General features: G+C 37.9%; 1 protein-coding gene across 2 annotated transcripts in view; it reads left to right on the top strand.

The window, feature by feature from the left end:
* Abcd2 (ATP binding cassette subfamily D member 2) overlaps positions 1-14,447 on the top strand; it is a 44,919-nt gene that overhangs the window by 9,796 nt on the left and 20,676 nt on the right. For both annotated transcript variants that reach the window (XM_029531074.1, XM_021216766.2), the window contains exons 4-6: positions 3,604-3,769; positions 4,520-4,614; positions 7,136-7,281. In XM_029531074.1, the coding sequence (XP_029386934.1) occupies positions 3,604-3,769; positions 4,520-4,614; positions 7,136-7,281 (407 nt within the window). The remainder of the gene's footprint in view (positions 1-3,603; positions 3,770-4,519; positions 4,615-7,135; positions 7,282-14,447) is intronic.

Genomic DNA, 14,447 nt, shown 5'->3' with positions numbered 1-14,447 from the left:
CTCTCTCTCTCTCCCCCCTCAAAAATGCCAGGTGTGTAACACTGATGTCAAGGGAAGCAACTCTGAAGTGAGGTGTTTCTTATTCCTGCTTACAAGCATGGCTTTTCTTTCTTTTAAATGAAGAGGAAAACAATTGCTCTTGTGTGGCCTCGAGGGCCCATGCTTCATCTACATTCAGACTCCGTCCTTTACACATCCCATGATCACCTCAAGCTTCTTGTCTGTCTGTATCCCTGGTCCCATACTTGTCAATTGGAGTCGTGACAGCAATGAGTTTGTAGGGTGTTGAAAGTTCATAATGTGGGGCACTTAGGTCAATGCATTTCAACCCTCGATGGGTGTTAATTAATAATACCAGCTTTCTACCTTGCGAACTCTGTTCATCCTCCATGGATGAAGTCTCACCAGTCACATGATTCTGCTTCTTCTCCCCATCTTTGAGGCATCTGGATGGGCTTCTCTGTCTCTCTCACATCACTACAACATGGTTCTTTCCCCTGAACCCGACCCTGAGCTCTCTGAGAGGGGCTGTGATGCACATCTTTCTATCTCCTCCACCCATTCTAATACTTAGGTATGTGGCTAATAAGTGTTCTTAAAAGAATAATGAAAAAATACCTGTAGCTACCACTAGGTTAAGATCAAAACGACTGGGCAATTCAGATATTTCTAAAATTTTAGTAATTAATTTGGTAGATAATAAAACCAAATGAATTGCTAGAGTACCACTCCAAATTTATCTCTTAAATTAACTAAAATACAGAATGTGATACTATTTCAAAGTTTCTGAGTTTCTTACAGAACTGATCTATTGAATTGGATTTTAATTTTCACCATAAAACCAATGGTTCAGTACCACTTATTGAAAGTACTCATATTTTAAAAATTCAAACAGTAATTTTCATCTTCTGAAGACCTAGTTTTGGGGACAACTTTTCCCATGTAATTCATTTTAATATTGAAATTATTATTATAATTATTATTTTAAATTATTATTAAAATTAAAGGACAAAAACATCACCCAATCTCACTTCTCAACATGTTTGGCAGTCACAGAAGGACTGCCACTTAACCAGTCTAGATTCTCTCCAGTGATAAAAATGACTTATTTATCCTAACTTTGTATCCTTTGAATCTAAGAATGTGCACTCTTAGAAGCCCTGTGCTAAGACAGGAAAAGAAATCATTGTGTCTTCTCTACTCGCTCCAAGGGAGCAGAGTTTCCTCTTCATTCAGGATTTGACATTCTACCACAAACCCCCGGTGTCCCAAAGCACTCCGTCTTATGCGCTTAGCTTTTGTAGACATTCCCGTGTCCACCCTAGTGTACTTACCCACTGCTTCCTGCTCTCTTTTAATCTCTCAGAAATCTTTGGGGTTTTTTTTATTTGTTTGTTTGTTTGTTTTTTGTTTGGGGGGGTTGTTTTGTTTTTGTTTTGGCTTTTTTCTATGCCAGTATTTATGTTTGCCCAATGTGCTGCTTGGTTTACGTCAACCTGACACAAAGCTAGCCATAACTGGAAACAGGGAAACTTAATTTAAACAATACCTCCAGTAAGACTGGCCTGTAGACAAGTCTGTATGGAGTATCAGACTGGTTAATACTTGATGTGGGAAGCCTAGGCTACTGTGTGTGGCTAGTGCCACCTGCTACTCCTAAGCAGGTCCTGAGTCATATAAGAAAGTACACTGAGCATGCCGTGGGAACAAGGCTGTGAACATCAGTCCTTCATGGCCTCCTCTTCACTCCCTGCCTTGACTTTCTGCCCTGACTTCCCTCAGAGACAGAGTGTGACCTTTGAGCTGTAAGATGAAATAAACCCTCTCTGCCTCAGGTTGCCTTTGGTTATGGTGTTTTACCACATCAGTGGAAATCCCAAGACACCCAAGTTTCTTTTATATCTGTATTTTGTTAAACCATCCCTCTTTTTGCCTCTACTTAAGAGCTCAAGACTTTCTTTCAGATAACATCTCAGAAGTCGTCCTTTAGATAGCTATAACATCAAAATACACCAAAAAATGGTCAAATTACAGCTTTCCCTTCCATCAAAGGCCTGTGACACTAACACCTATTCATTATAGTTTAAGCTTTATGCACAAAGAGCTCTGCAGCCATCTGCCAGCATCCATGGGTTAATCTACATATGACAGTAAGGAGGAGATGTCTTTTGTGACATGCATACTTAACGGTGTCAGGTTCCCAGTTCTTTTGCTGAGGCAAATGATATGGATAAGACAAGTCACCTTTCACAGTCCCCACACCCACCCCTAAAGCAAGCTGTTCTGGAATAATTGAAAAACAGCAGGAGCTTGACCCAGATGGACAGCTGGCGGATCCAGAGCAAAGCATTTCTCTATAGAGCTTTGTAAACTAAAGCATCTCATATTCTTAGCTAGAAAAAGAAAATCATGTATTTATAGTTTTCCTCAAGCATTGACATCACATTTGGCTTGAAGAGAAGCTAGAATGTGGGGCTAATACTGAGAAGATCCAGGCACCTCTCACCCAGTTCGCTTTCACAACCTGTGCCCTCTAGCACATATAGACTTGTGCCCAAACAGGAACTTTGGCAATATTTGGGTTAAAGACATTCATTTTTAAATAAGAAAAAGAAAGGGTTTTTTTTCTGCTATTTACAGTATTCATATTCCACATGTGCCTAAACACACAGGCTCACTGATGTTGCTTATGTTTTTAGGGGAAAAAAATGCTTCGGGTTATTTTTGGAGACAACACATATAGCTGAATGAACTGTTTGCTTTTGAAAGTGTAACTAGTAAATAGAATTAGAGCCAGCGTCGTCATTCTGTTTCAAGTTTTTGGAATGATTATGCATATCCGTGGAGGCGTGAACCCAGGGCTTCATGGATGCTAGACAAATGTCCCAGCTCTAAGACAGACAGACACAGCCTGATGGTCTATTTAAACAGGGACAGGAGGGGAGGTGGTGGTAGCAATGCATGCTTTCATTTTACTTTGGTTTTTTGTTTGTTTGTTTGTTTTGGTTTTTTTGTTTTTCGAGACAGGGTTTCTCTGTATAGCCCTGGCTGTCCTGGAACTCACTTTGTAGACCAGGCTGGCCTCGAACTCAGAAATCCGCCTGCCTCTGCCTCCCGAGTGCTGGAATTAAAGGCCTGTGCCACCACGCCCAGCCTAGCAATGCATGCTTTCAATCCTAGGACTTGGAGGCAGGGCAAGCAGATTTCTGCAAACATGTGGCCAGTCGGAACTACACAGTGAGACTCTCCACTCAAAACAAAGAAACGACCCATCAAAACCAGGTATAAAGCAGGCCAGATCAAAAAGGTGACTGCAAGGCCCTCGTGACTCATTAATATACAAACTCTTCTCATTTCCCTTTGAACACTAAAGTAAATCAGTGTTTTTGTTTTATAACTCCAATGACACTTGTACCAATGTCTTCCTTTATTGTCCCAATAAGGCTTTTCAGTCATCTGATATATTGGTTTTGTTTTTGTTTTGTCATATACAACAAAGTGGAATCTTTAGCAACAAATCAGGAAGTTTACATAGTACACATATTTTTTTTAAAAATCGTCTATCATGGCTCTATTAACTCATTCTTTATATGTTGACTTTAGATCACTGAACTAGCGGGCTATACTGCTAGAGTATACAATATGTTCTGGGTCTTCGATGAAGTAAAGAGAGGCATTTATAAGAGAACTGTCACTCAGGAACCTGAAAACCATAACGAGCGTGGAGGTAACCCAGAACTACCCCTCAGCGACACCCTGGCCATCAAAGGTAATTAACTTCAGGGTTTAGGTTTGTTTTGATTTCTGTTTGTTTGTTTTTGACATGTTCCTTACAGGTCGTTGTCATTTTATAAAAAGAACTAAAGGTTTCTTCCTTAGGAAAGAGATTTTAGTAGTTACAAGGAACTAGTATTTAAATGATGAACTTATTTAATCAGCAGTATCTGTGTTTAGTGTTGCAATGGGTGTTGCAATGATGCATCATGGGGCCCTAAAAAAAAACAGGAACTGTTCTCGGGGAAACTGTTTGCAATGGGTTTGCAGACAGCACTCACGGCTGAGGGAACTGTCTGCTTTTAAATTTTGAACTAATAAAGAGAATTAGCATTAGTGCCATATTGCTTCTCATTATTCTGTGTTTCTAAGTGTTTATCGTGTGCTGAAACATATCGCTTCTTTAGTCCTTTCTTGGACACTGTATTTTTTTCTCTTGTGGAAGTAAGGGGACAGAGTAACTCTAAATGGGGTGACTAAGTTATATCAGATACAGCTTATACCTAGTAGGATAAAGATACTGATATTTGATTATAAAATTATTTTTATCAGAAAGATTTTCTAAATAGATTAAAATATAGAGATAGATATTTAATTGACTTCATGTATAATTATTTTTTTCTATGACTTACCGGTGTGAATTATTTTTATAATAGAGTTTGCACATTCTGTTGTATTATTCTTCCAGTTAATTAGAAGAAATAATGAGATAGCCTTTGTAACTGAAACTGTTCCTTGATTATAGGAACAGTTATTGATGTGGATCATGGAATCATTTGTGAAAATGTTCCCATAATTACACCAGCGGGCGAAGTGGTGGCTTCCAGGCTAAACTTCAAAGTAAGACGATATTCAAGAATCTTCTGATTGTTGGCCTCACACTAATAGAAAGCAACTCAGAATTCATGTACCTTATGTTAAATGCTTGGAGAGGAGCGTGTGGAAAGGGGAAATCCAAAAGGTAGGCACAGTGGCTCAGTTGCAGAAGCAGTAACTCCCACAGAAAGCAGAGAAAAAAGAGAACCATGAGCTCTCCTGCTTCTGGTGTCAGAATGAAAATCAAATTACAGCACACTGAGAGACATTCAACAAAGCTCTGGGGAACAGGAAATTGTTATCTGGGAATGAATTTTAACTTTTCATACAGGTTGTTAAGAAATATATAAGACTATATACTTTTACACACTTTCTGAAATATTATCATTCCCCAGAGGTCATTATCAAATTTAGTTTTGCTAATACGTGTTTTCTAACTTTAATTTGGACTTTAAATGATCAGAAGATTCATGGATTCAACTCTAGTTTTTGATTCTGTTGAAAATAATGTATTTAATATCCCATATATTAATTACAAAAAAAATGTGCAAAACCACTTTGTAAACCCAAGGGCCTCGTTTTAAAGCTTCTTGTGATATAAACATATACATTATACTAAGTATAAAATGTAACTTAGTATTACTTATGTCATTGTGTCAATACACAGACAACTTAAAAGGAAGTATTTAGTTGGCTCCTGGGTTCAGATTTATTTGGGATTGAGCTATCACAAGGCTTTGGGAGTGAGGCATAGCTGAACATCTGCCAGGAACAATTTGTAAGGAGGGTCCTGCAAGCTGGGCAGCAAATGCAGAAAGAGAATCTGTGTTCGGCTAAGGTATGGCCCAAGCACACATGCCTACTTCTTCCAAGTAGGACTCACGTCCAAGACTTTCTACCACCTTCCCAAATGTACCAGAAATTGGAGACTTAGTGACCAACATGTGATCCCATGGAAGACATTTCAGGTTGAAACTGTGTGAGCTATAATGAAGGCATTCGAGCTATGTTTAATCAAAGGCTTGATCAGGCCCCATTCAAATTATAAGCATCACAATATTAATGATTTTGGAGTAGATCTTAGCCCAGGCTCACTTATTTGAGATATATTTGCGATCGAACAGGCTTACTGGAAGTTGAGAAGAGAGGCTGAGATGCGTTGAACACAGGGAAATCCTGTGTATAAATTGAAGAGGAATTGTTCGCTCAGGATTTATTATTTGATTATAAACCTGTAGAATGGTTTTATTATTAGGATATGACATGAGTGCCAATTAGCTACTTGCTGCAAATACGTAATATTTTATTTTCTATTATAGTTTAACAATTTAGCAGGGGATGTAGCTAAGGGGATAAAGTGCTTGCTGGCTTGCAAAGCTTGAGTTCAGTCCTCACCCTGAAAAACCAAGTAACAAAACTCTGCTTTTGTTGATGTTTTGCTCAGTTTAGGTAACATGATACTGGTTCTCATTGCTTTAGTTTTTAAATAAACAGATGACAAAGTTTCAATGTTGCCATCTTCTAACCATGACTCTGTAGAACCATCACACACTGAAGAAAACTCAGAACTAAATCTCTTTTATAAAATAAGCAATAATCCAGTGGGAGACTCTTACAGAATTTTAACTTACCACAAAGATGCACATTGTTATAGCACACTGTTTGCCATTACTTTTGTCTTCAGAATGTGTATTTTCATTTTAATTTCCCTCAAACAGGATAAAAAAAAAAGTTGTTTCTTCAGTGTTGATTGGGAAATACACACTTTTAAAGGAAAATGATATTCATCCTTTTGTTGGTCTTCAAAATTAAATTTATAACTCACGGGGAAAAATATCCAAAGTGTGAGATTTTTCTTTTGCCTCCCACTCAATCTATACTGAAGTTGTGTTAAGAAAATATTATCAGAATTTACTGAGAAGTTATGGTTGGAAAATATTAATATGAAAAAGTCTTCAGTTATCAATTTTAAAAGTGTTAAATTTCTGAAAACTCTTGATAGGAATCCATACTTTAACAATATTTTAGGAGTGCACTGCTCACTGTGGTGTGCATCTTCTAAACTCTTTTGGGTAGCACTCAGGCGTCTATTAAATTAATCATTCATAGCAAGCAGTCTAGTGGAAGAGAAGAAGAATCCTTCGTAGCGTCTCCCAAATTTCAGTTGCGTTGGATTTTATATAAGTTTAATTACATAGCAATATGAGTAAAATAAAATCTAACTTTAATTTAAACCTTATGATTAGTTTTTCTTTCATGTGTAGTTAATTTCTCTATATGTGTGTAGATTTAAAAGATCTCGGTTGAAGTGTGGTAGAGTCAGTATTTTTTCTAAAAGGATTCATTTTTTGAAATTATTTTATGATACTTTTAGCTTCAGAGACTAGCCGAAGTTAAAGTTGAAGTTCCAATTCTGATTTATTTTATTTGTTTTCTTTCCTACCCAAGATTATCATATGATTGCATATTTTAAAATCATTTTATATGCTACCAGATGAAATAATTTGTTGACTATTGCAGCGCATAATTTTATTTCTGACTTTAGGTGGAAGAAGGGATGCACCTCCTGATCACGGGTCCCAACGGTTGTGGGAAAAGCTCTCTCTTCAGAATCTTAAGTGGGCTGTGGCCTGTGTACGAAGGAGTCCTTTATAAACCGCCTCCCCAACATATGTTCTATATTCCACAGAGGTAAGAAACTTTTTATATCAAACAAAAACAGTTGTTTCTGTTCTTAAATTGTGTTCATCTCTCAGGCTCTTCGAGTTATGCTCATTTAAGAGTGTTTTCATTTAGAGAAACTGGTGTGGGGATAAGGGTGAGTTAGTCCATGAGTTCCGTCTTACTGTTTTATCTGTTGTAGCTTCTGGATCAACGCCACTTCTTGTAGTATTCAGATCTGACAGCGTGTTGAGAATATTCAAAGACTTCAGATGTCTTAGGAAAGAATAAATGACTCCAAGGAATAATTAGATGTCATATTGTCTTCTTACAGATAAAAATATAGTGCTCTGGTTCTATTCAGGTCTTTTCATCATGCTACACGTACTTATGTGTCCTAAGATTGTTCAGTCGTGCCTCGGGGCCTTCTTAAGGTCTTTATTGTGATTATGCTAGCTAACTACCTTAACTAAAATTGCATTAAGAGTAAGATAAGCATGGAAAAGCACATTGTTCTTCCCAAAATCTTTGATCATCTTCCCTCATAACAACACAGAAGTACCTAAACACAAGGTTATGTACTTGAGAATTGGCGTATTTATTGTGGTGAGAGAAAATCAACTGTAAATGAAAAATTAATTCCTTTGATCCAGAGATTTCTCCGAGTGTCAACCAGGTTCAATAGACACGACATTATACATATTCTCTCTGGGTCATCCTATGTGTCACCTGGGGTTAAGCAGACAGTCACAGTATTCCCTCTGGATCAGAGGACTGCTCTGAGGTTTTTTTTATGAGCATCTAGGATGGGACTGTAAGGCTAGAGCACCAGTACAGGTCACACTGAAGCTAGGCAACATCACACACTTTAGTCCCTCTGTTTGTTGGTACACGGTGCTACCATTCCTCAGTTGGCCTGAGTTGTAGACCACAGCAGCAATTGGGTTCTGTGAATTTATTTTTTTTCAAATAAGACTCACAATGGAGGCAGCAGAACGTTGTCTGGTGTACAGGAAGATTCTGAAACATGTTAATCAAAAAAATGTTAAATACAAGCAATATTGTTGGCACCTGTGTTTAACACAATTAGAATGCCATGGGATACCAGAAGCATTGCTTCCTTTCTGTCCTTTCAGAATCCTTGGTTTTATCACCTCAGTTTAAGTTTCACAAATGAATATAATAAGTAGCACTATTTCAGTTTTGTACTTAAGCTGTAACACGTAGAACCGTGAGAAAAATTGTCTATGAGAAACGTATTCTTGATGAAAATAAAGCCTATATTTTACCCTTTAGATATTTCATATATTATATGAATGAAACAGTTCTTGAATATATATGTAGTGGCAGGAGTTTTCCAAGAAATGGACAGGTTTATGAAAGTGACCTTTACCCTCGGAGTGAACTAACCATGATATTTTACAATACACAGAAATTATTAGGAAATTTTGTCTTATGAAATATAGTTTTGCCTAGGCAAAAATTTCAACTCCAACCTAGTTAAGAAAAAATAATCAGGAGTAGTCTATATTTTAGTTTTTAAGTGATTTTGTTTTAAGCCAGTTTACCTTAATTATATGCATCTAGAGGTATGGGGAATTAAATTTATACTTACAATTTTATAGCATCCCATTCTTTCCATGTTTGCTTAACATTTACTTAAAACACTAACGTAGACTAAGAAAATCCAATTGGAGCATTTATTTCTAGTATTCTGAATGCAAGTGTTTTTTTTTTCAAGTAAATTCTGAAATGATCACATGCGGTTTTATTACATAAAAAAAGGTAACAGTGTGACCTCTTTTAAATCTGTCAGTAAATGATCTTAGATGATCATATAAATGATTCCTGTGATTAATTTTTTTTTTACTACTTTTTACTACTCTCTAGCAACAGAATGTAAGATCACTACTGGTTTGGCAGAAAAACCAACATAGAATTGAAGTCCAAGTATGACATCTGTAAGTCATTAAACAGACTTGAGACTTCGTCACTGTGATTGAAGTATTTCTCTGTAGAGGCTGCATTTATGCATTGATTACATGTAAAATATATTCTTCCTTTCACTGGGGTGGAAGCAGTAGGGTTTATGAGAGCGGGTTTTTTTTATGTTGTGTTGTGTAGTAAGCAAAATAACCCTGTTCAGGAAGGAATCAGCACTTGGCGGTTACCAAACTTCCACACACAGAGACCCAAACAAAAGTGCTCCTCTCTGGCTCAAGTTATAAATTGGGAAACATGAATTCCTTTGAAATTGTGAAATCTCCCCAGCACTTCCCCAGTTGGTGTCTTCTAATGCTTTAGCAATGTTAATAACAAGAACCAGATCTTTAGAAATCTGAGCCGTAGTACAAGAATACTGAGTTGTTCTGTATTCATTGAGTTCAAACCATTTTCCCTCACCCTGTCTCTTCCGGGACAGAATAGAGAAGCTGGAACATCTGTAGGATTGAAGAGAGAACATTTCCACTGAAGTGTACATTAGGCAGTATCCTACTGTAGGATGGTGAGTGGGAAGATGCGGGGGCTTTGCTCAAATAGAACCTATTCTGGCATTTTCAAGAGACTAAATGTCCTGCCCAATGTCACTGCACTCCTTAATCAAGTGGCTGATGCCCATCACCCCCTGGTGGATCAGTTTTGACTCACTGCAAACATCTTCCACTTGTGTATCTCCTGAATCACCCTGTCTGTCAACGCTTGGTGCATTTTCTCTTCTTCCCGGGCCTCTGAGGATAAGCTTATGTCCCTCTGTTCTTGCATTCATTCCTCAACTAATCTATAGCCCATTACTCCCTCACGTATGCCTTGGTGAGTTTCTGTCTGCCTGCTGCTGTCACAGCCCCCAAAGCCAGAATTATGTGTGTTTGTTGAGTTTCCTCACTAATCAACTCTAAAAAACGCACTAGCAGTCCTCAAAGTGGGAAACTGAGAAATGGAACTTTGGAGAACATAGAAGAAATGTAGAGAAGAGGGAAGAAGACTGGCAACCTTCCCTTCCTTTCATGCTGCTTTAGTTAAGCAACCCTCAGAGGAACACCTGTGCTTCACACTCCCTTCTCGGCAACCTACCCTGCAGTACTTCAAATGTCCCTTCTCTCACTATTCTTACTTGGAGGAAACCTTTCTAGAGAAGAGTGTTAACAGAGCTTCCTACTACTCAAAACCACATGTCCATATAGTACATCAAATGGTCTGAAAGAGATCCGGTCCTCCTATGGCCATAAATCAAAATGTGTATAAATTCTACCCATCTATAACCCTGAGTCTTGGGAAATAAAACATAAGCAAAATGAGAGAAAGAATGCACTTGGAAGGATTGTGTTAATTGCCATGAACTTCCTAGAGTGGGTAGTGCTGGCGTTGGATCCATGGCCTCAGGCTTGCTAAGCATTCGCACGCCCAGTGAGCTTTACCCAAGAACTGAATGCCTGGCTGACAGATTTCCATTCTATTGGCAAATCTGCCCATCATCTTACACCATGAACCATCTGTCCGTTTTGTTACCTGTGCTGGGTATGTTCCCTAATCCCCCTTTGTGATGGATAAATAACTGCCAATTAACAGCTTTTTTTGTTGTTGTTTTAAGGAAATTTCTGAAGCAGTGAAGAGGGCTCAGTAGACTGATGTTGATTTCCTTGCTTTATAAGGACTAGATACAAAAAGTTGAATGACATAATTTTCATAGTAGTAAATATCCCTTTCTGTTCAGTAGCTGTTGTTTTGCTAAAAACCACAAGAGTATTAGGAATGGCGTTATGCGTTCAAAACTCAAATCTTGAGCTTGCTGTGTATGAAAAGGTGCAGTGATGTGATTGGTTCAACCTGTGCGTATTTCTACGCTTGACAGTGAGTGTTCATGATTTGCTGTGCCTTTTTTTTGGCCAGACAGCCACAGGAATGGAATATAACGCTTCAGTTGTACACTCCCCATAGCTTAGAGTTAAAAAGTGTTGAATTGTTATCAGTGTTGTCCAGTTAAACTATATCATTTTAAATTTTTATCTTCTGTTTATTTAAATCATTCTTGTTGTTTTAATTTATTTAGAACTATTTGTGCTCAACTCAGGAAACATTTAGCATTTTGGGTTACTGTTCCAGGGATGCTGAACACAAAAGTAGGAATTACTCTTTTCAGTGTTCTCCCCTTTTTTCTTCCTTTGTTTCAAATACAGAATAATCGAAACCCAGAAAAATCTAACAATGAATTATATCAAAAAAATGTCATATAGTTCAATTTAGCACAGAAAAACAGAACATAGTGCAGATTTTTTAAGTAGCTAAAATGTTGGAATAACTAATAACTATAAAACATAGTTATTGGAGATGGATTTCATATTAAATACTCATACTATGAAAGTTAATAGTTTTCTAAATAAGCATATATGCAAGATTTCACAGAAAGACAGTTACAATCTGTTGCTAAAATTCCTTCCCAGAAGGAACAAAATTTATTTCAGGAGTATGTATTTCAGAGATGTCTATTAGAGCCTTGAAAACTGTATAGGGAATTAAACATTACAATACTGTAATTATTTTTGCTTCATCTGTCCACCAGAAAAAAATTAGCTGTTTTTCAAATTTAATTATTTAATTATTTGTACAATGTAGCCTTATTCATAATTATATAATACATAAATTTATTGTATAAGCTTATAAATATTATTTCCAATATGTGATTTATGTATTTCTATATAGTTCTACATAAATATATTATAAATATATAAGATAATACATAAGCATATTAACTACTAATATAATTATTACTTCTCAATCTGAGTTCTGTATTAAAAATACAGTATTAAAAAGTTAATACTAAAATATTAAGAAATAGTAAGTACTAAGTATTTTGGTGAAGTCACAGGTTTACCCTGCTTCTGTAATAATGAAGCCACCTGATGACTCTAAGCATTTTGAGTCCTTTGAAGCCCTGTAAACTGCATTAGTGAACTAGATGTTACCCAAAGCAAGGATCTAGATAAACTTGAAGTGTTTTCTTTTGTACCCAACCAGATCCATCTTTAAAATCTACATAGACTATTATCTATTAACCACGTTATGTCTAATAAAAATTTACTATAGGATAAAAGCTAGCAGGCAACTCTCTGATGAGGGTCAGTAATTTCATATTCCCTTGTTTTGTTTTGTTTTACAAGACTTTTTTTTTTTCAGTACTGGAGATCAACCAGCACTGAGGGGAAGGCTAGCCCACCCTCAGCAGGCTAGACCTCTCTCGCTCCTTTCACTTCCGCTTTCACTTAGAACTCAAGAGAAATGAACCTTTTCATTTTTATTTTTTGATTTTTTTTATTGGATATTTTCTTTATTTACATTTCAAATGTTATCCCCTTTCCCAGTTCCTCCCCATCCCGGGAACCCCCATCCTACCCTCCTTCCCCCTGCTTCTATGAGGGTGTTCCTCCACCTGCCCACCCATTCCCACCTCCCTGCCCTCAATTCCCCTACACTGGGGCATCTATCGAGCCTTCATAGGACCAAGGACCTCTCCTCCCATTGATGCCTGACAAGGCCATCCTCTCCTACCTATGCAGCTGGAGCCATGTGTATTCCTTGGTTGATGGCTTAGTCCCTGGGAGCTCTGGGTGGCCTGGTTGGTTGATATTGTTGTTCTTCCTGTGGGGTTACAAACCCCTTCAACTCCTTCAGACCTTTCTCTAACTCCTCTACTGGGGACCCTGTGCCCAGTCCAATGATTGTCTGCGAGCAAGAATGACGATCACTTACTGAGTGTCTTCCTTCGTGCCCGTGTTACACTACATTACTTCGTTCAGCTGCCTCGTCCTGTACTGGTGATAAATGGAATGAAATTAGTGACATTACAAACAAATTAGGTCAAGTTCAGAGTTGAGGGACAGTACTGCAAAAATGAGAGTCAGTGTATAGCCCAAAACCACCTCTCCATAGCTCCTCCTCACAACCATAGCTCCACACTGTGTAGCACAAAGCATAGTAACTATACTGAAACATGGATATAAGTGATGATGTCATCAACTATTAGCCCTTCCTGAGGTTGTACATTGAAGCCTTTAGAAGCGCTCACAGACTGGGTGCACGGCTGTGGTTTTACCATTGTAATCTTGACTGTGCCACATGACAAGACTGCTGTTCGCATTAATATCTATGCGTTAGGCCAAGGCGGAAGGACATCTACATCTACCGATCTGTGCTAAATTGGAGCTAGCATCAATTTAAAGTCAGTAAATGTTCCCTTTCCTAAGGTCCTGAGTAGTTAGTAAGCACCCTGTGGCCACTGCTCAGTAGCCCTACTTTATGCCAATGCTACTGTTGTTATTTGTAGATGTGAATTTAAGATACTTCTGCATGGGATTGCTTTAGATGATTACACAAGCAAATGAACGTGGACTGTAGTTCTGCTGCAAGAAAGTTCGGTTAGAATGGAAATGGAAAGTCAAGAGAAGGAGAAACCTTAAACATATGGTGGGAACGTGACTGGGAATGATTCAGCCATTTTGGAAAGCAGCCTGGCACTTGCCCAGACAATTCTTTGCCCCCGACGATTCCATTTACTGGTTTCTACCCAGTGTGAATCATGCCCTAGAGAAGGAAACACTGAGATATCCTTCAGTCGACGAATGGATGAAGCAAATGTGCCACACACCCACAACACAATGTTATAATATGGCTCAGCCCTAGAAAGGAACGTGGCACATTCTCAAACACACTTGTCATTAGGAACAAGTCAATCACAAGAGGGCACAGATTGTGTGAGCCTGTGCATTTGGAACATGGAGGACAGGCAAATTCATGCAGATAGGAAACAGACACAGAGCAGCCAGATGACACAAAGCAGCCAGATGACAGTGCCCGACCCTGGCTGTAGAGCTTCTGGGTGTGGGAGCCAAGAAAAGTATTCTCAAATTGGGAGTGCTGGCCACCTGAACTTGTGTGGGCATTAAAATAAATACACACTGAATTATAGATATTAAAGACTGATATAATATTTGAATCATGTGCCAAGTTAAGCAAAGATATTTAAGTGGTCCCTTGTATTACGTATATGTGTAGTTGGAACACAAATGTTTATTTCAAATACTCGTTAAATATAGTACGAAATAATTATACACTATGTAAGCCTCAAAGAAACACTTTTTTTTTTTAGATATTTTCTTTATTTACATTTCAAATACTATCCCGAAAGTTCCCTATACCCTCCC

The sequence above is a fragment of the Mus pahari genome, chromosome 17 (assembly GCF_900095145.1).
Source record: "Mus pahari chromosome 17, PAHARI_EIJ_v1.1, whole genome shotgun sequence".
Taxonomy (NCBI): domain Eukaryota; kingdom Metazoa; phylum Chordata; class Mammalia; order Rodentia; family Muridae; genus Mus; species Mus pahari.
This window is presented reverse-complemented; position numbering and strand designations above follow the sequence as displayed.